We start from the raw sequence: 22,369 nt of genomic DNA, 5'->3' as shown, positions 1-22,369 counted from the left end.
AATCGAATAAAGTTTATTCTATATTTATTTTAATTGATTTAAAAAAACGTTCGTCAGAATCGATTATCGGTAACTACTGTACGTGCAAAAACGGTGCTCGCACTATTGGTACATGCGCTCATATCATCGCTATCATTTGGTATCTTGGATACGGCAGATATCAACAGAATTTTAAAGGCCCATCGGATTTTCTGAATAGATGTTTCCCTCTAGGAAAACCATCATCTGTAGAAACTGATGAGGAAGAAGATGACGAGTAAGATGTTTAGGTAAGCCAAACTATAAACATAGTTATGTTATTTCGTTTCGTCATGGAACAATTACCATCAATTTTTGGTTGTGTATTTGTTATTTTTGGTGCTGGGTTCGGTCGCCAAGCGGGTACACCTTTCTATTTTCAGATGTTGCATTTAATTATACATCATTTTTGCCTTAGAAAACTGAGAAAAGAGAACGCGTGAGTTAAAAAGGGGGGGGGGGGTGCAAGGAGCCCTAATTCCGCTCGTTTGAGTTAAAAATATTGCGAAAAGCGTAAAAAAAGGCTATCATTTACGGCTCCCCCCCCCCTTCTTTTGGTACCCGTGGACCTTTTCTCGTTTTCTAATGAAAAATACAGTAGAATAGAACATATGAAAGCGTCTAAGCGTTTTTAAACCGTGAATAAGTCGCTGTAGTTCGAGGCAAGGCGCGCTAATACCATGCGCAGCGCGCAACAACCTCGAGGTGCGCAACTTTGAGAAGCTGTAACTTGCGAACCAATCGTTTCCCCAGTATGCGACTTGTGCTGTTTTGTAGGGAATTGCATTGAGAACAACATATCTTATTTTGGTCAAAATCGCGAGATGACGTTTTTTGCTATTTACAATGTTGCCAAATTTAAGGGGTCAAAATTTGATAAGAATTGAAAAAATTGCAAAAATGGCAACGTTGCGTTGAAATTTTGTAACAAACGATACATGAAATAGAAACTACATACAATTCTGCGTTTTTTGGTCCAAACCGCATTCAAAAAGCTGTAACCGTTGCCGAGATATAGCAGTTTGAATTTTGCACGATTTTCCAACTTTGACCCCCCGCCCCCCCTCTTGTAATTATTTTTGGGGGCTGAAATTTTCAGGGATTACTATTGGCATATAGGCCTATCAAAATCCGAAGTTTGGTTGAAATCTGAGGGTGGGCGGATTTTGCCGTTTTTGCACAGACCTCTTTGTACGTAACATTTGTATCGGTTTTGTCTGTGGAAAATTGGGAATTTCACGTTCAAGAAAATTCCATTTCTTCTAAAAACCAAATGTCCATTGAAAGGATGAAAACTGGAAAATTAGTTGAAAGGAAACACCTCTATTATCCCATTTTACATTTTGTCCTCAACTTTGACCAAAAAGCAGAAATCTTTCCACGATATTTCATACTAACCATTAAATGAATCGCTTTTCATGCAGTGAAAGCTGGTATTCTACTAATATAATAAGAAGTGTAAATTTCACAATTTGCCTTTTTCATTTACAGGCAGGCATATCTGGGGCTCCTTCGAGAGCAGTATCTGCTGTGAAAAATATCAATATTCCTCAGCAGTTGAAAGATATCAAGCTACCAGACCTGCCGCAGGCAATCAAAGAACTGAAATTCTGACATCGTACCCCACCTCCGCCCAACACAATTCCCTTGACTTCATCGCAATCTTCAAATGAGTGAGACACCAAGTCTCACTCAATAACTGAATTCTCGTTCAACTCATATCATCCTAGTTAGTGTTTTTTGATCCGGAAAGGTGATAAAAACAAAAAGACCTTTGTACAGTTGTTATCAAAATGCACTCGCTATCTCTTGTAAAAATATCATAGGTTGATAGTTGATCAGGCTCAGAGTTGGGTTGCAAATTATCTACAATTTCACTCTGGAATTTGCAGCTGTTGCTAAGATTCGTTGAATGTTCTTTGGAATATCAGCTGACAAGAGTTTTTGAATGTAAGGTCTACACTTTCAGGGAAAGTTCTCTGACAATGGTCATAAAATAATTTATACTAATGCCATTCAACGAAATGATAATAACGTCTGAGTAAAATCTATTTCTATTATAGTTATCTGTTCTATAAAATCGGTTTGGAAACCTGCTATGGTCAAGTTTTATACGTTTCATCTGGAGACAAAAGGAAAGATCAACCCTGATGTTTCCCTCATAGTTCTTAAAACACTTTACCTTAAAATGATGGCAAACAAACTCAAACCATTTCCTGCTCTTTCACTCTCACCTGATAATTGACAGGTTTTTAACTTATTCCGCTCCAGAAATTTTAAAGGGGTACATCCTTTTATTAAAACAAGAGAATTCCTAATGCAGTGTTGCCTTAATAAAAATAATTGAAATTGCAAGAAGAGAGCTGTACTAATGAAACTAAGAAGATGAAAATATATAAAAAAAAAAATGTGCAGAGAACAAGGCATTGGCTAATTTTTTCTCATATTATGGTAAGGCTTACACATGAAAATCCACTATAAAGTCAACTTAGAGACAGGAAGAGCAGGAATATTGTTTTAAAATTCAATTAGCTGTATTGAAGCCAGTTGCTTAGCACCATGATTCAATAAAATTTTTGCATTCAGCAGGAATCGGACAACTGTAACTTGCCAATGATGTATCTTTTAGGGAAAAGAACAACAATGAGGTTAATAGGTGAGGTTCAGTTAAAACAGTAATACATTTGCATTTTATCCCTCTCAAGATTATACATTTTGGAAGATTTTGTTGTTTGCCCTTTGTGAATGTCGATTATTGAGAGCCCCTTGTAAACATTCCGTATTTTTATAATTCATTAGTTCATTACTTCTTAACCTGTGGAACAGTTTCTTTTGTCAATTCTATTTACTCTGATTATCTATGAGGATGGCCAAGTAAGTCTATGTCAAAGTTTTGTGACGTTGAAGTTTAGACTAAATCAGTCTTTACTTTTCAAATATATCGATTAGAAAATATGTACGTACATATACTGCGACATATTCATCTGGTAGTAAAACCCATTGTATTTTTCTCGATTTGATCATACACTCGTCAGAAACCTTTACAGTCATGCTAAAGTTTACATCATCTGTCATCTCGGTTTTTTACTTCAGATGCACTCTGGTACAGCACTTTCAAAGTTGTTCCTGACAAGTTTATGCTCAAACATTATAAAATGATGTCCGAAATTTTACGAAATTATAGACTTTTAAAAAGGTTCCAACGACCTGTCTGAAAAGTTTGAATCTAAAAGTATTTGAAAAAATGAAGTTCGGAGATTCCAGTTAAGATTTGGTGCCTGGTCATGTACAGGAATCCAGACTTCACCATCATGAAAGTAGCTTTAGACGGACATGACTCTGATTCAAAAAGGACTTATCTTGCTTGAAATCTTGCTACTTATATATTATTACAGAACCATGAGAAAGGGGGAAATGTATATGATCTTAGTTCTTCATCCCCAAAAATGTTGACTCGCACTGCCGAAGCCTTGCATTTTAGTGCCCGTCACTCACTCTTCTCTCCCTGTGTTTTCCAATAGTATATTATTAGCTTCATGGTTTCCTCCCATTAGGAATCATTCTTTCAGTTCAGAAGCGTTATTTGCATTGTTAAGCATTTTTTTCTTAATAGAGGAACTTGACTTGTATACTATATTGTTTTTGTTTCTCTGTTTTCTTTTTTTGCATGTACTCTTAAATACCTTTAAAAATACTTGCAACTTCATAACCTCACTAAATGTGCTAGTAGTTCTCCTTCACAAGAATGGAAAATACAGTATGTGGAATCTCAATTTTGTAAAATTGAAGGAAATTAGAAAAAAACTTTGGATCATCGAGTTTCAAAATGGTGAGATTTCGAGGAGAATAAAAAAATGGGAGAATTATTTTTGCGACATTCCATTGTTTGTATGATTAGCCACCAACTGTTTTTTGGTTTTTTTGCCTGCCTCTTGCCTCCTAACTTATCTGCTTTGACTAAGGTATGCATCACAACAACAATCGACTTTTGTTGTGCCTTAGTATTTCTTCTTGGCAGTTCTCGGTTGTTGGGCTCAATGAGCTGATGGTTCACGGATGGTTCCAAGCCAAAGACATAAAGACGGAGCACTAAAAGCAAAAAATGAAGCTTCTAGAGCTTCTTTTCAATCACCTCTACTATTGGCTAGAGGATTGGCGGCGAAATCGGGACAAGTTTGAATTCAAATGTAGGGCGGGAACTAATAAATAAAATTGCGGAAACAAAGTATTTTAGGTTGATTTTTGCCCAAATTCAGGTACACACTCATATTTTTTTAACTTAAGGTTAGTTTCAGTCCGTCGTCGACCGATTAATTTCATTTGAGAGTAACGTTGATCTAGAACTGTAACGGCCTGTTTGAACCTGCAGAACCACCATGAGCAGAAGAAAAACTAACTTTATCTGAGATTACTGCCTGTTACCGAGCAAAAGTAGGTGTATTATATTAGGACGCAGACCGAACTTTCTTAGTATATTCGTTTTAGGAATTTAAAATACGTTTCAAAGAAGAAATGTGCAAAAATCAAGAGGACAAGTTCAAATCAAATTTCTGTTTGCCGCCATGGATTCCCGCGCTCATTTACACACTCACACAAGCGCGCAGCGCCGAACCTAGCTTCACTTTTTCCCCGTGCTTTTAGATACGAGCGCTCCGTCTTTATGTCTTTGTTCCAAGCTGATTGTATCAGCTTTGAAATATCCGTTTTCCTTTCAAAAGGTATCACAATGTACCAGAACCAAAACTCTGGCAGGCTGGCTGCTTGTCGGCAAGACAAGACAAGACAACGTGCTGTGTAATTATCCGTACTATGAAATGCATCGATTCTCGATGTCTTGCCGTGCTGCCTAAAGTTTCAACAATCAACCAGCAGGTCTTACTGTGCTCTTTCTAGCATTTAGTGGAGCCTGCCACACATAGCTGTTGTTTTGAGCCAGTGATTTGAACAGAGTTCTGAGGAGATGAGCATTTTTTTTGTGTCACAACCATTACTGAGTAAAATTGTGTGAGAAGTACGATGCTACCATTGTCCAAAATACGCTCAGTCTTTAATTCAAATTTGTAATAGGGAAACATAATACTGAAGTAAGAGATTATAAATCCATAATTTTTTTTTATTGGTTCCAATCCTTAATATAAAGATAGGGCTAACGTGAGACATATTTTGTACGAAGCTACCAAGCGTTGCTGTTTTTTTCTTACTCGATTTTTAACAGCAAGGATTTTTTAGAGCAGGGTTTAAGGTTGCGACTGATATCAGTTCTTACTAGCGTCGTCTTGGAAATCGTGTTGAAAAACTACACAGACATACTCCAAGGCACGTAGCAGTTAATGCACACCAATTTTGAACGTGAAAATGTCTGCCACCGCAATTCAGAACAAAATAGGATCCGATCTTTGAACAAAATATGGCTTTTGCTTATTTTCAGAAAATATTCTAAGAGTTGCCCCTAGACAAAGTATTTTTTCACTCGCAAGGTTCCACTGATGGTAGGCTTAATATTACCTCTTCAACACTGCGAGTCTATCTGATTCAATAGCACCATCATATTACTGGCATAATTCTACATGAGAATATTTTGTTCGATCGAAAGTTCCTAACTCTTGGAGGAACTCCATTGACAATTCTTTCTCCTATAGAAGAAATCTGATTAAATGTAAAATATGACTGAATTATTTTGATGACTTATTTTGTTACAATGATCTTTAAGCCAGAGATTTTCTTTGTTCCTTGCGGTACAGCTTTCAAAAAGCTCTTTTTTCTCTCTAACCCAAGATGTTATTCAAAGTAATATTCAACCACTTGATATTGATTATTGTGATTTTGTTAATGTGTCTGTTTATGAAGAGTAGAAAATTTAAAATAAATCAGCCTTTTTTAATTACAAATTACACCTTTATTCATTCATTTTATTATCACTAGTTACAAAATTTCTCATTTTCTCAAAAATCTCCTCCTCAAATTACAGAGATAAGGACGTACAGGGTGTCTAAAAAAATTATATTATGTATACATAAATATTTACACTCAGCCAGGGGAGGCAGACCTTGATCGTGAGCCAGAGGCTGACCTAGACCTTGACTTAGATCTAGATCTTGATTTTGATCTAGACCTTGATTTTGACCTCGATCTAGAGCCAGATCTTGATCTAGATCCTGACTTTGAGCGGGACCCTGATCTTGATCTGGAACCCGATTTAGAACGGGATCTTGATCTTGAACGAGATCCTGATCTTGAGCGGGACCCTGATCTTGAGCGAGATCCTGATCTTGAACGGGACCCTGATCTTGATCTAGACCCTGAGCGTGACCTTGACCCTGATCTTGATCGTGACCCTGATCTTGATCGTGACCCTGACCTTGATCTGGATCCTGACCTTGAGCGAGAACCTGATCTTGAGCGGGATCCTGATCTTGAACGGGACCCTGACCTAGATCTGGATCCTGAGCCTGATCGAGAGCCAGAGCCAGATCTTGATCCCGATCCTGAACCAGAGCGAGACCTTGATCGTGATCTTGACTGACTCTTGATTGCCGTCCTTCCGCGCTTCCTCTTAGGTTTATCTGTTTCACTTCCACTGAAACAAAAGAATTGAAAAAAATAATTAAAAATCTGATCCCAATTGGCACGAAAGTTAAAGGAAAAATAAACTTGATTAGCAGATAAGGTATGATTGGGGAGATAAAATCATTCAAAATATAATAGAAATAAAATATGTACTGATGGTCAGAGTTGAAAAATGATGACAATGTTGCTAATCTCCACTCATGTGTTTTTCTTTCTTCTAGCAGAAAACTAACAAATTGTTTTTCTTTTTCTTAACTTATTTTTTTGTTGTACTATTTTAAATATTCGCACAAGGTTCCAAAGTGATATTTGGATTAGTATCTGTTTAAATACAAAATATAATGTGAAATGCTGAACCATTGCAAAAAAGATCCATATTTTTTTACTTCAGTCATTGATGTGGGACATAACTGCGACTACAATTCCGTAATTCAGTTTGATAATGTTACTTTGGTAATATTATTTCAAAATTAATGATTTCCCTGTTCAATTGCTATTTTTTCAAACTTGCCACTCTACCTCCAATTATACTTATCCTACAATAATAAAAACTTGAAAAACATTCTGAAAGAAATCACACGTCTCTAAAATTGGTGGTGGAGATAAGTTTGAAAATCGAGGAAACCTGAAATTACTAGCAACCCTGGTGAAAATTCAAAATAGGTGTAAAACATCATGAATATCTTACCTGCTAACAATTTTCAATTTTCCACTGTCACTATCACTACTATCTGAATCACTTGAGATGGTAGCTTTAGAGACAATGCGCATTTTTTGTTTGCCACTGAGCCCATCATCAGCTTTGGCCTTCTTTTTACTTCCTTTGGGGGCTTTTGGTTCCTAGAAAACAGAAAGAAAAATTGGGATTGAAACATTTATTTTTTTGTTTGCTTATTTAATTAAAAAATGTGAATGATTATTAGTTACATGAGTGCTTGAGAACATTGAATCTGAAAAACATGCAGCATTTATTTCTTACATATTTGAGCTAAAGTCTGATGAAGCTATGGGGAATCAGACCATAACTAACCTGACTTTTCTGTTTCGCTCATTTTTTCTTCGCTAAAATCTCACCCGAGTATTCATATTTTTATCTTTGTGAAAACTGGTGTTTAAATTGATTTACACAGCAATTAAGTTAACAATTTTGCATTTGGTACCAATTTAAGGTCTAAAATTTTTTCTAGGAATAAGCAAGCTAGGCTGGACATGTCCCCTAATGATTGGTTCGGTAAAATTTGAGACATCCTTGATCCTGAGATTGATATGTTTTGTTCCTTTCTAAACTTTGAGCAATTTTACGTTAATTCTGTTTTGAGTTTCGAAAAAGTCAGTATTGCCTTCGGTCATGTCATTTCTTTCTTGAGGCTCAAAAACACTGTTAATTTTACTCCCCAATTTACGGAATGATGGCGTCTCTCTCATTCCGCTTTGCCGTTTAATTTCGGTCACTTTATTATTTGTGGAGTGTTTTATGTCTGCATTCAATTTGACATGCTTCAGGGATATCAAATCACCTCTGTTGGCAAATTCTGATCAGAGTAGTGACTTTTATATGAAGAATTTCTCTTCATTTTAGAGATTTTCACCTTATGGATGAAGAAAACTTCATAATGAGGTTACTTCATTCATAGTTACCTTAGTCTTGCGCTCTCGTTTGCGCTTGGGTTTGTCTTCACCTCCAGAGCCCGAATCTCTCCTCCGCTTGGTGACTTTCTTTTTGCCAGACTTTTCACTAATAAGAAAAAACAAAGGAAATTTGAGTAAAAAAGTCTAATTTCAAACAAATAGAGGGAAAAGCAAACTTTTAATAAGCAGTAAAGTGCAATTTAAAGAATAAAATCAGCCGAGCTGCAGACAGACTATTTTGTCATTTTCTGTTCATTTTTTCATCCATACACCTCTCCTTATATGCAAATAGAAAATGAGCAATTTATACAATTCTAAAGTCGTGCATACCTTCAAAAAAACACACAAAAATGTTACACCGACAAAGGCTTTGACCTGGCATTTAGATGATCATGAGTTGGTTAGTGAAAGACATGAACAGAGAAAGACAGAAAATAGGGCTATTGGAAGATCCTAAAACTGCTTTGATATTGGAGGCTGCTTCGGAAGGTAATAACAACAAATAGATTTCCTGGCTCAAAAAAGCTTTGAAAAGCTTCCTTTATTAGAAAGAAGTGATTTAAAGTTGAAATGGAGCATAGGCCTCTGTCATTGACTGCCTAGTCCAAAATCACTGGATTTGGCATTTCAGTCACCCAGGATATAATGTAAAATAATATTAATACGCTTCTGTAGCGCTCATTTTTTCTAATTTATCAAAATATCATGGTCTTCCAATTTTACTGTTTATTACCTACTATAACAGATTCAATATTAAATAAGCTGGAAAAAAGGAACATATACAATTCAAAGCCTTAACAAATGCACAGTAAGAGCATCACAAAAACTCAATCTGAAGTCTAGGCCTAAATTATCGAGAACCTAATAAGATATGATTGAAAAATACAAAGAAGCCAGGTTAGACATTTCACCAGGGTACATATGGACATATTTCTATCAAACAGAACTATAAGCAGGTGGGAAAGATGGGGTCTGCTCCTTAGTGCACGGGCCATAAGAATGAATGGGAAATATCAAGCGCCAGTGACAAAGCTGTCGTCGTAGCTCCTTGTGATGGGCATTAACTCGTGAGCCCTGTTCACAATGCTCTAGACACAAGCCCATGGCTCATACACTTTGCACGTAGTTCCGTTCGACAGAATGTAAAATTCCGCTTTTCCAATTCAGCAAATGGAATTGTGAGCCAACTGAATGTGGCACCCATGAGCCATGGGCACGTGTTTAAAGCGTTGTGGCCAGGGCTCGTGAGTTCATGCCCACCACGAGGAGCCGCGATGACGGCTTCGTCACTGGCACTTTATATTTCCCATTCGTTCTTATGGCCCGAGCACTAACGAGGAGACCCCATCTTTCCCGACTGCACACAGTTCTGTTTGATAGAAATATGTCCATATGATATAATGAAATCTGTTGGAACAATACTTTTTCGTTGAACAGATCGGATTTTCAGTAACCGAGAGAGTTAATTTCTGAGCCTAGGCATAAATTTGTGGGTAAAGGATTACATTTCTCCTTCCTTTACTCTATTCTTTCTTCAGTCCTTTACCATGGTTCACGTCTCCTTTCTTTCTTCTTTGTCTTTATCTTGAGAGCGCCTACTCTATACTGTTTTTCCTCACAAGATAACTCTAAAACAATTGAGTTGAACTCAAAATACGCTCACCTCCTTTTGCTGGGTTTCTTGGGTTTTGGTGGTTTGGGTCTAGCTTCACCAGTTGTTGGGCTAATCGATCTTGCACTTGCATCTGAGTCGCTGTCAAGCACCTCTCCTCCTTGTCCACGTCCTCTACCTTTCCCTTTTTTGGACTCAATGATAGGCTCAAAGATGAGAGCATTTTTGGTTTTTTCTTTATACTCCTGTCGTTTTTGAATGATCTCTTCCAACTGTGACTTCATCTTTTCTTCTTGCAATTTCTGAAACAGAAATTAAATTTATAATTTTGAAAAATCTTGTTTCGCATGTTCATTGACAAAATTCTAAAGGGAAAATTGAAACTTTTCAAGGATTTCAGAAAGAGTTAGCAGTGAATTATTATAAATCAGCATGAGCCAATATGAACATCCCTAAAGAAGGAATGGGAAAAGAAAGTTTACAAAATGAATTGGGCTTATTAAATGGCTGAGTACTTAATGAAATAAACTGAAATAAACCAAAACTAGAAAGGGAATAAAACCTTTTCTTCCATCTGCTTCAATCGGAATGCTTGCCGTTCTTCTTCTTGTTTCTTACGCAACATCTGTTCTTCTTCATCCACTTTTCTGGCTCTTGCAACATGATACTCAGCCTGCGAGAGAAGATCTTGACACTGTCTAGCTTCTAGACTAGCCACAGCAAGATCATAAGACATTCTATCACCATGCACTGCTAAATACTGGAAATATCTGAAAAATGAAAAAAACTTAAAATTACTGTAAAGAATATGAGGTGCAATTTTCAAGAGATAGTAGATTGAAACAGTTTTCCTAAAATGAAAAACTTATTTTTGAGAGAATAAAAACTGCCATATTTATAACCTTTACAAGGTACAGATAAGGATCAATTTATTAAAAAAAGTCATGAAAATAGCTCACAGGATTGAGTAACCTTTCAATTTAGAATAGGATTCCCTCAGGTTAGTGAATAGAAACAGAATTTGAAAAATTTACTTTAGTATGCAACTGGAAGGTTTGACAGCTGAAGAGGTGGCCCTGCAGTCCTAGGGCAAGGCGGATGGATTTTTGACAGAGGTCAGAAAAAAATTCCGACAATAATCAAAACATGATTATACAGTTGAAATGTCCAATTGAATTCTACACAAACTTTTTTAGTTTAGGAAGTCTCTAGTTTATTTAGGAATGCTACCATAAGTGTGATAGAACAGCATACAAAATTGGAAAGTTCAAGGATGCCACTTAGTTCACACCATGGAATACTTACTAAACATTGTAAGGCTTTACTAAATGGACTGCGTTAAGCAGAAGGAAACCAAGCCACATCAGCTATTGCCAACCTTAACTGGGTAATTTAATTTTAAAAACGAAAACGGTTGTGCAAACTTTCGTGCAAATTTCAGTGAATTTTCTGCATGGTCCACAGCAAATTCCTTAAAATTTTCAAAATTATCTGCACAAACATTTTCTTGTAAAAAATTAAATTGCTCGGTTAAATTTGGCAATACCTGATGTGGCTCGGTTCCATTCTGCTTCACGCGGTCCAAATGTCAGAGGCACATCAGGGTTTTTAACGCTCCTGCTAAACGCTTCTTTCGCAAAATATTATTTCCACTTGCAGCAACATTATAATAAACAAGTCTATCCACACAACAGCTCTAGAAAACACCTTCTGTCTTCTTCAGGAAAAGTCATGGTTTTTACTACCATGTCTTCCTCTTATGTAGCCCCTGGCAGAAAAATAGCCTTGATCCTTCTTTCATAATCCAATCCTAAATCCTTTCAATTCCTTAGATAGATGGGTCCTTTCTTAAGTCTTCATATGTATATGGACTTCTCCTGCATGAATGCATCCTATTTATCATAGAAAGAACTGCTTCAATTTTCTTACCATTAGAATTGAAGTAAAATTTACTTTAAATGCAAGTCAAATTTTTAGGGTAACATTCATTCCTCAGATAGAAAAGAATTATTTGGGTGAGCCCAGATTTTAGCCGTACTCTCTTTGTGTACATATTTTAAAAGACAGGAAAAATTGGCATGCAATATTGGTCACCATGTTGGATGTCACTTACGTTAAAGAAAGGCGAAGTTCATGGACTGCTTGAAGAACAACATCTAATGGGGATTTTTCATCTTTCAAGATCTGTGTTGCCAGTCTTTGCAACACAAGAGCAATATTGTACAAGATTACAGTGTCTTGAGGGGCAACTCTTCTAGCCTGCAAGAAAGAAGTCAAGTTCAAAGAAATTTTGAAGTTTCATTTTAGTGAAACTTTAGCAGGTTGCATCTTATTCAATTATTTAAAACCGTGCTTAAGAACATTTTACACAATGATTAGAGAAGTTTCTAGATAAAAAAATTATTCATGATATTATTAGATTTAACTTGATCATTGAAATTTCAGGCTAAGTTTTTGGGAGCATATGGTAATTGATTTCACTAAATCCTGGAGAAAAAAAATGAATGGTAGGTTATTGTTACCTGCAATAACTTGATGAACTTAAAGGGGAACGAACAATTAATAGCAGCCCTTGATTATATTAGAATGAGTGCTTAGTTGATAGGAAGTCAACTGGGAATAGAATGATTCAAAAATCATAAAAACCAATTACAGCTTAATGGAATTTTTAGGTTTTGATCCACTTCACTTCAGGCTATCCCCCATCTTCAAGGTTTCTACTGCAAATGGCCCAACTTATCGCCATCACTTGTGTACTTTTCCTTTTGGACTCTACAGGAACATCATATAATAGTATTGAAGGTGGCCTGTAGCCCAAGATGCAACAGATCAAAACATAAAAGTTCAACTGAAAGTTAACAAATTTTAGTGATTTTTTAATTATTTGATTGGAGTGACATTCGTTTGGTGATTTAAAACTTCTTCGTACACATTTTAATTCGACCATGGATGTTATCAGGTTGACATAAGAAATAAAACAGGACAGGCACCTACCTTTAAAAGCACTTTTTTGGCCTCTTTCAGTTTCCCAGCTCTGAAGTATGCCCGTCCTAGGTACTGCAGTAGTTCCACATTGTGATACCTGAAGAACTTTCTCATGCAGTTTTCATACTATCAAACAAATAAAATGAAAAATAAAATCATTTACCAATAACAATTATGATAAGACTATCTAAAAAAAACAAAAATTTATGAAATCCGCTTTGATGCCTCATATAAATGCAATTCCTAAAATTTTGTGGCATTATCTCATCCAAATTTAGAGCTTTCGCAATGGAAACAATAGTGCTGCTGCTCATGTGCTACCAGCTACAGTAGACTAATATTCATGCTTTAAAAAAAATTGTCTGAAGAGTACAGAAATACTTTCTTTTAAAAATTATTCATCCAGGATAAAGTACGCGCCTAAAAATTGGGAGAAGTGAGAAGATAATCGATACGCATATTAGAAGGAAGATTACTGCAGACAGATCAAATAACTTTAGTCAGTAACATTGAATTTTTCAGACCTAACAGATAAATTTAACTGAAGTCATATTGACTGATCTATGGACATCATAAAGAATAATATCAATGTCTCCTACTGAGAAATATTACATTCTGACATACTCCAGAGAGGTCAGTGGTCCTGTTAAAGGTTACTTGAGTGACAAACAATTTTAAATGCTGGGGGCACTGCAAGATATGACTGGGGAAATATGAAATTACCATCTGAATAGCTCCTATGTACTGCTTTTGTTCAACGTAGATGTGAGCAATATTTAGCCAAACATCACAAAAATCAGCGGTTGCTTCACGAACTTGTGCAAACACATCTCGGGCCTCATTAAAGTAACCTTTACGTGCCAAGACAGCTCCTGAAAAGAGAAGAATTGTAACTACTTAACACAATTGCATAAATAATTCTGCTTTAAATCCATCAATCCATCCATCAATATGTGTTTAAAATATAAAATTTATTTATTTTTTCTGAAAATTACGTTGACGTGCAGTCCTGCAAGGAAAGCACATCACGCGGGATCAAAAGGGCAGTTGGCATTTTGGCTTTTTTTTCCTGAGAATGGTCTTGGATCATTTTCTTGTGAGAGATTTTGGTAGACTGGAAACACTTTTGCAAGGTACGTTAAAAGGGAACACTTTAAAATTGATCTGAATTTCAGCAATTTATCGATTACAGTGACAACTAACATCCTTGGAAAACTGAGGCATGGTCCTATCTTATATGTAAACACTTCATAGGGAGCCTGATCACAAAACAACACACATTTAAATAAGTATCAACAGACTTCTATTAGAACAATAAACTTACAGATGAAAGTTGAGAGAATCTTTACCAAACCTGAAATAAGGCTTGAATATCTTGTATTTGGTTGCATTAATCCTGTACGAAATTTTGAAAAAGATCCTGAGATGAAACCGCCAGTACACAATGGAAGACAGATTACCAGCCTTCCACGTGCATTAAAATGCTTTATGAATGGCTGACTTACGAAATCATCTTGAATGAATGGAGGAGAGCCAATAGCTTCCGAGTAAAACCCGCCAAACCAAGTTCCATTTATTTCTCAGTAGAGATGTACACTTGAAATTCACCCAGTGATATAATTGTACATAAATAGTATAGTTACCTATTCCGTTAGCAGCCCAAATATTGCGGGGATCTTTTTCAAGAACCTTTTCGAAAAGTTTCAGAGCACGATCCATGTACTCTTTGTCCTTGGCACGATTCCTAACAGGTTGCTGGAGGATGGACAGCCAACTATTACCAAGTGCTATTATAGAATATGAATCATAAGAGGTTGCAGGGTTACGTAGGATACGTTCGAACTTCTTCTGTCCGACGGTCCACTCTTGTTGTGCAAGATGTAGATTTCCAAGTAATGACCAGGCATCTGGATGCTCATTGTCAATTCCTAAAGGTGTTTTGAAGTAGTGTGAAGCTTGAGAGATTTGATTCTTATCCCTGGCCATACAACCAAGTCTTAAATAACAGTCAATATAGTTAGGATGTTCTGTGTAAATAGCTCTGTACATTGTTTCAGCTTTGTCAAACTGAAATAAAGCCTCGCTTAGCCTTGCAATATTGTAAGTAATCGTTACACACATTAGATTATAGTACTGAGTATCATGTTCGATTTCAGCTTTTTCAGCTTCTTGCTTCGCTGTTGAAAGAGCTGCCTCAAAATTAGTTTCAGCTTCTTGAAGATTGCCGAGGCGAAAATGTAAAGAGCCAACATTGTTTAAAATTTCTGCAGGGATCTCTGCATTCAACTCAGCTTTACGCTCACGTAGAATGCGAATGGCAGTTCCGTAGGCTTGCAAGGAGCCTTGCAAATCACTGCATTCTAGAATTTGAGCTAATTCTATCCAAGCTTCAACATCATCAGGGAAATTTTCGGTTACTTTTTTCAGGTAGTCTTTGGCGATATCTCGCCGGGACTGACTAGTAGAATTAGCATACAAATTACTAAGAATTTTCTTTGTTTCATAGTTATCAGGTTGAGCTTTAAGAACTTTCTCAAAACATTGAGCAGCATTTTCAGAATCTCCACGATAAATGTACATCTGCCCTAAGCCATAATGTGCTAAAATGTAATTGGGGGCAAACTGCGTTGCTTGATAGTAATATTGAAAAGCTTGATCATAATCATGTTGTGCCTGAAATGCACGTGCCAGTTGGTAACAACTTTCTGCGCGCATCGCTTCATTTTCTGTGTTGTGGAAAGCATGAAGGGCTAAATGCTGCAATGTCTTAAAATCATTTTTAAAGAAAAAGTGATTGGCTAAATGATTAAGAACCATAGGATTGGTTGAATCAATGGAATATGCCTTTGAAAGCATTTGTACACCCGCTTTAATGTCTTCTTTGCTTTGAGCATTCAACTTCAGAATAGCTAATGCCACCAGTGCGCCCACACATTGTGGATTCAGCTCCAAAGCCCGTTCATATGCAAGCCGTGCTTTATCTTGGTTCCCCAAACGAATAAAGCAATGTCCCATTCCCAGGCGCACATCGGCAGGACATTTTGGATATGTACGTAAAGCTTTTTTGTAGAATGCTAATGCACCACGATAATCTTTCCGATGATATGCTATGCAAGCTTTCCCAAGCAAGGACGGAATATTATTTGGAGACTGATTTAAAACAAAGTTAAATTGGGCATCAGCTTGATCCATTTTATCACCTTCCAACAGGCAGAACTTTGCTCGTCCCAGAAGATGGTTCTGAAAATAATAAGTGAAGAGGAAATATATAAATGATAAGTATATCAATGGCTTAATTAAAAGAATAATACCTCTGCTGCAGTGTGGTTAGTTTCCACTCACATTTCATTTTTAATAGGAAAAGTAACTGACAGTTCTCATTGAAATTTTCAGTGAATTTTCTTCACTCATTCTAAAAAAATCACAGAAAATTGCAAGAAAACATTTTGTTCAGTTTTTTTAAAGCAAATAAACCACACTAGGAGATTTTTGAAAATTTCAATTGAAATACTTGTTACATATTTGCATTAGCTATCAATAGCAATTTGAAATGGGTCAGGAGCACCCGTTTAGTTTAATTCATTTTTTGGGAAGTATGGAGTTAACTGAGCTCCTAGGAATTTTTTAGAATTTTTTTAAACCCTAAATGGCGAAGGGACCCCATTTTGAAAATTCCAAAAAAGAGACCGATTTGAAACAATATTTTTGGCTAGCTCTGATGACGCAGTCAGGCAAGAGAATTGGCGTTTGCTGATTGGCTAAACTTGGCTTCGGGCTTCAGCTTACTCCGTCAAATCCTCTGTCCACTTTTGTACATTGGATTTTGAATAGCTTTTTACCCCTTAAAAGGGCTATTTGAAATTTTTTATGATTTTTGTTTGTTTTTTCTTTGAAATGTTACATGATAGAGACTACACTAAAATCCTGTACAAATTCCTTGCCGCTGCCCCAATGAACCAATCTAAAACAGATGACGTTCACGGTACAGAATTCTTTTCAGTCCACAAATTTTATCCTTGGTTGAATCAAAATAAAACTGGTTACTTCGACATTTCAACACTGCCTATTATCTATCTTCAATGTTAAGCCCTGGAGGGATGAATATGTTTAAATTATTGAATGTATAAGGATAATGAAATGTAAGTTTGGAATTTGTATGCATGCTAATCCTAAAAAAATATAGAGGGTTTTATAAAAATCGACCACAGATTTTGCAAAGTAGAAAATGGGTTTAAATAAAATATTGAGGGAGCAGAAAAGCCTCAATGATGCAACCAAGTAGTTGAAAGTGGTCGCATGCAAAAATGGGAAATCCTCGAAAATGGGTTTTAAAAATGGGGTAGCTGAAAAGGGTTGGCAATAGAGAGGTTGGCTTGCAACAGTAAGAAAATAACATGTTCATTTGCAAAATGTCGGCGGTTCGTGAGTAAGGAAGCGAGAATGGGTTATCACTGAGAATTTTGAGGAAAATTGGCTCTATTAATGAGGAGGCGAAAAACTCTCTGCATCCCTGTAAAATGCTGCTGACTTACCTGATCGTACATGATGATCTTATCAGCTGTGGTGTAAAGCCGTGTAGCTTTGGTGAAAAGATCCCTTTTTTTATCTTTATTTTTTTCCTTATTAGCTTCATCCACATAAAATGCGGCGAGCTTATCGTAGGCTTCCATCTGATCCTTTTCATAATCTCGATAATTTTGATTTGCTTCATGGAGGGAATTTTCCAGAAGCTTAACAAAAGCTTGTACTTTGCCATTTTTGTAATATTCAAGCTGCAACAAAAGTATAGATTATAGTAGAATAATTTGAAGCTTGAGACACAGAGCATCACATATTACAGACCTATGTATTCATAAGCAGGACTGACTTAAAGAAACAGACATTAAAATATTTCAAGAACGGAGTAAAATTTTTTCTTTTTTTTTCTTTCAACTTCAATATTATGTACAGGCTAATACGGTTTCAATTATTTTCCAATTTTCCACTATCCACACTTTTCTCTGACTCAGAATTTTCGAAGACCCTAACTTTTCTCTCACATTTGAGCCGAACTCCAACTTTGATTTTTTTTTCTTTTAAAAACGTTGACTTTTACTACGCTTAGGACTTTTGAAGAAAATAGATCAATGATTCATTCAATTGAAAAAAAAAAAAAAAAAAAAAAAAAAAAAAAAAAAAATACATAAAAACACTTCAGCAGGCAATTAATTTAAGGTTAATGTTTCACTGGTCATGGTATCTAAGCAGCTTATTCAACATTGGTGCTGTTTACTCTAATTTCGGTAAAAAGAAAAAAACGAAATAACAGAGCAATCTCTGGTTGAAGACCATTTGACAGTTGGGTAAATGGACCGAGTTTATCAGAAAGGATTCAACCTATATTTTCGAAGAAATTGAGTTAAGAATGTTTCTGAGTTCACTAGCCGTATATTTTTTCCTGCCAAAAACTGAAAGTCGAAAAACAGAAATTAGTTTGTGGAAATAGGGGTTAAATTATATTTACTACATTGAGCCTCATGCAGGAGTAAAACTTTAAACCTCTTTTTCTCCGTTTTAACTTAATGTGGGTTGGTTCTTTCTGATGAACTCAGTCCAAATGACACATTGTCTTCTTATCCTCAAGAGGGGGTTTCACAATTCTTCGGCAGAATGCAAACAAAACTGAAAAACATGGACCATTTCATAACAGATGATTCTGTTTCTGAACAGTCCGAAAATTGACTTTGAGAGAACACAGGTGCCTTGATTTTTAGCACATAGGTAAGTAAATTTATTTATATGTACGTAGTGGTCATCTGCAATACTTGAGTGCCACTGAACTCTATCGAAGTATAGATTTTCTGGAGGCTGGCACCTCTTCACCTTTTTTAGGATGTCATTTATCAACCTTTTGGCTGAACGCCTTCTATGATGCTTACCTGGAGGAACCCAATCCAAAACCTTTTTCTGCAATCTCGTATCAGCCATTCTCTGCACATGCCCAAACCATACCAACTGCTTGGACACAATATCATGCACAATCGAACCGATTATTTTCCAAATCATGTAAGCGCCAAACTCTATTCCGGTGGTAGAGGGGTTGTTTTTTCTTTGTTTTCACTGGTATGATCTATCATGTCTGATTTAAAAATATCCTTCTTAAAGCACATACATTTTTTGGAATTCGAAGGTTGTCAACAAAGAGAATAAAACTGTTTTTCTTGTTTTTCTCGCATTCACAATTTTGGCGCTTACAAGATTTGGAAAATAATCGGTTCCATTGTCCAAGCATTCATTTATGATAATTTCTCTCCTCAAAATTCCAGCCAATTTTTGCCAGAAATCAATCTCTGTGGCCCAGTACATTTTTTGGGTCCGCTTCTTCAATTGCTACACTTCACTGCCATAGGTCATAGTATTTTTGACAGTTGATTTTAAATCCTCATTTGCTGCCTTGAGACATTCTTTGACCCCTTGAAATCCCATTTAGCATGGCGAGGGCTTTTTGTCCTTGAATATTAAGAATCACTCTTGAACCTTTGGAGATTTATTTAATTTGATTCAATTAAAAATAACTCTCAAAAGTAAGAAAATATAACTTTTTACTGTCATGCTTTTAAGCTGGGTGCATTTATTTAAATTTAAAAGTAAAAGAGGAGAATGGTCAACATTTAAGAGTGAGCGAAAAGATTAAAAATTAACTTACCGCTAATTTAACCCAAATATTCAGTTGTACACTTTCTTGACGTAAAATATGCAGTACCTCATCTACTTCAGGCAATTGATCGAGGTCTAGTTCAATTACCTGAAATCATGAAAGATAAAAAAATTATATTTGCATTTCAGCCGGGCTAAAGGGCAAAACAGGACTAAAAATGGAGTCTTTTGCCAATTGAGATGATTGAGAAAGTAGAGAGCAAGGGCACAACAAATACAACTGAAGGAAAAATCTCCTAATAATAACTTTTTTGATTCTTCATGTTAATGAGGATATTTGAAGGAGCATTCTATTATCATCCTGCCTAAAAATTGAGCAAAAACTAATAATTTTACAATGCATGGATGGGCTTACTCTGGGAATTCACTACTTTAACTCTTTATAGACGGAAAAATGCTTGAGACTTGATTTGACATTTCACTTATTCTTCAACTGTAGTTTAAAAATGGTTTTCTTCTTGCTTTCTCCTTAGTTCATCATTTGTAAAATATGTGTTCATTATTTCCGATGTGATAGTTTTGCATTATAAAATGAAGCTTCATGTTTAATGCAAGATTTCCTCTATTGAGTAACGTTTTAAAATAAGTTCTTCTTACTCAAAAGCCTCTAACGACAAGGTAATTGGCAGTGTTTCAAATTGCAAGGGGTTAAATTTTATCAGATGTTCAACAAGGACAGGTTCAACAATTTTTCTAGGAGAAGGTTCCTTAGGCTCAGCACTTTGAACTGTTGAGTCAGTTTTGACAGCATGCTTGTCAGGGGCAAAAATTTAGAACTTAGAGAGCTGATAGATATTTCAGACTTGTTTTTTATGGTTGCCTCCATTGTGCAGTGGTGGACGATAATGAACAACACTGTCTGACCGACAATTTCAGTGAGTGAGTTAGCAACTTTGCTGCATTCGAAGTACAGTATAAAATATGCAAACTGAAGTTCTTAGTTTTTTCCAATTTTGCATCAAAATGCTGTAGTGTATAAAAAAATTGCAAATCTAACCTCAAAATTACAAAAATTGCAAAGTTTATTCTAAAAATAACCAATTTAAGCAACCTGAAAAAAGGCTTTTTTTGATACAAATGACATTAAAACGTTTCGGCTGAAAACTCAGCCTTCCTCAGTTGGCTAACAGATAATAAAATTTATTCGAAGATCTAGATTCTTAATACTCGGCTGTACCTTTCAAAATGAGAAGACTATTATTTGTTTTGAAAGGTACAGCCGAATACTAAGATTTTAGATTTGAAAAATTTTTGAAGTCTTTAATTCAACTGAGGAAGGCTGAGTTCTCAGCAGACGCATTTCGGTGTTATTTGGGTGAAAAAAGCCTTGATACCCCCTCCTGTTTAAATTGTTTATTATTGTACACAGGCTGCAAAGCATCCAACATAACCTTAAATGAGAGATGATCCACTTGCTTTTATGAAAATTGAGTGCATTTCACGGCAGAGTTTTCCCAAAGTAACTTGATGGTTGGATGAAAAAAAAACTTCATGACTAAGAATTATTACACCTCTGCAAGATACAAAATGTCTTTCAATGTGACTTGAAATAAATTCAATGAAATGCAAACATATGGGAGAGAAAGATGATGCTTCAATAATGGCTGGGAATGAAATGCACTCTTCTTTCTTAGGCTAGAAATAAAGGTCTCACCTCGTCTGTGTCTTTCAAAGGTATTTCAATGGAACCGCTCATCTTGCAAACTTAAAAATGCAACCTGAAAAGAAAAAAATACATACTTTACTTAGATGTCCAAAATAAAAAGTAAAAAAAAATATCAAAAGCAGTAAAGCCATTGTGGCATTCTCTATTTACTTGGCATTCTGCTGGTAGGGCAACAATTTAAAATTACTAAGCCTGCTTACCAATCGATGAAATATAATCTAGTTTCCTCTAAAGTGTCTCTTAGTACAGTAAGCAGGGAGAAAAGGTATGAACAAAAATAAGGAAAGTGAGCTACCTGGAGTAGAATGGTTCTTCAAGACTTTTTCAAGAGCACTTACAGTTACCTACTCCTCAAATTAATAGTGTCTGCTGCCCTAAGACGGGGCTGCAGAAAGTTCCAAACCTTCTTTCGTCCCATTTTGATGGGAGTTCCCAGTTTTCTTCTCAATCTCACAAGGCTTTCACCATTTCACCCTACCAACACTTAACCGAGCAGGACATGTAATCATAAGGTTTCAGCACCCGTATACTTGGGTGCACAAGTGAGCAATTTGTCAATGTTTTAGGAGAGTCAGATTACAAGCTAGTAGACTCAAACCGCGAAACTTCCCATGAAAGTCTTGAAGGAGGAGGCAGTAAAGGAAGAACTAGTGGTACTTGATTGAAACTCTCATAGAAGTACATGGATGTTGTGGCTCATATCACCAATAAGACTGAGGAAGCTGTGAGCTACCCTTTCAATGCCTTCCACGGCCTATTATATTATTGGTTTTCCTCCTTACAGTTCGCTATCACAAGCTGGAACGGCAAGGTGTCTGACGACCCAGGAGTTATCTCATTTGCTAACAAAGGAGTTCTCTATGAGGAGTATGTACTGTTAACAATCAGACGCAATTATTGTGTAATATTTATGGTAATTCTAAGAAAAAATTGTGGATCCATACTTAGCATTCTATGAGGGATAAGAGGTGCAACACACTCAGTGCGCTTACAACACAACCTGATAGAAATTGATGAAGATGAAATTCTGATTACCAGGCAAGATGAGCAGCAAATTTTCAAGAGGATATCGTTGACAACAAGTTAATATTCACATTTTCACTCTCAAAAGAATTAAACCAGAAGTCATGCGGCGAACTTCCGAAAAGCGAAAAGCTTCGTCTGAAGAAGAAAGAGTGACGTCTCACGTCCGTAGA

At 36.1% G+C, this 22,369-nt stretch overlaps 2 protein-coding genes across 2 annotated transcripts in view; one reads left to right on the top strand and one right to left on the bottom strand.

Moving 5' to 3' along the window:
* The window catches only part of or (AP-3 complex subunit sigma-2 or), a 13,474-nt gene extending 7,565 nt beyond the window's left edge, over positions 1 to 5,909 (top strand). The window contains exon 5 of the mRNA XM_019047258.2: positions 1,510 to 5,909. Within this exon, the coding sequence (XP_018902803.1) occupies positions 1,510 to 1,632 (123 nt within the window). The 3' untranslated portion in view covers positions 1,633 to 5,909. The remainder of the gene's footprint in view (positions 1 to 1,509) is intronic.
* On the bottom strand, positions 5,892 to 22,369 carry Ctr9 (RNA polymerase-associated protein Ctr9). The gene is made up of 13 exons (XM_019047257.2): positions 22,209 to 22,369; positions 21,162 to 21,225; positions 19,497 to 19,595; positions 17,344 to 17,583; positions 14,455 to 16,051; positions 13,535 to 13,683; positions 12,821 to 12,937; positions 11,940 to 12,085; positions 10,389 to 10,596; positions 9,878 to 10,128; positions 8,224 to 8,320; positions 7,274 to 7,425; positions 5,892 to 6,595 (listed from the first exon to the last, which is right to left on the bottom strand). Exons 2-13 carry the CDS (start codon positions 21,201 to 21,203, stop codon positions 6,046 to 6,048), a joined length of 3,648 nt encoding a protein of 1,215 aa, XP_018902802.1. The 5' UTR covers positions 21,204 to 21,225; positions 22,209 to 22,369; the 3' UTR covers positions 5,892 to 6,045.

Source organism: Bemisia tabaci, chromosome 2 (genome assembly GCF_918797505.1).
Source record: "Bemisia tabaci chromosome 2, PGI_BMITA_v3".
In the NCBI taxonomy this organism is placed as follows: domain Eukaryota; kingdom Metazoa; phylum Arthropoda; class Insecta; order Hemiptera; family Aleyrodidae; genus Bemisia; species Bemisia tabaci.
Note: the sequence above shows the minus strand (reverse complement) of the source record. Positions and strands in the feature narration are given on the sequence as shown.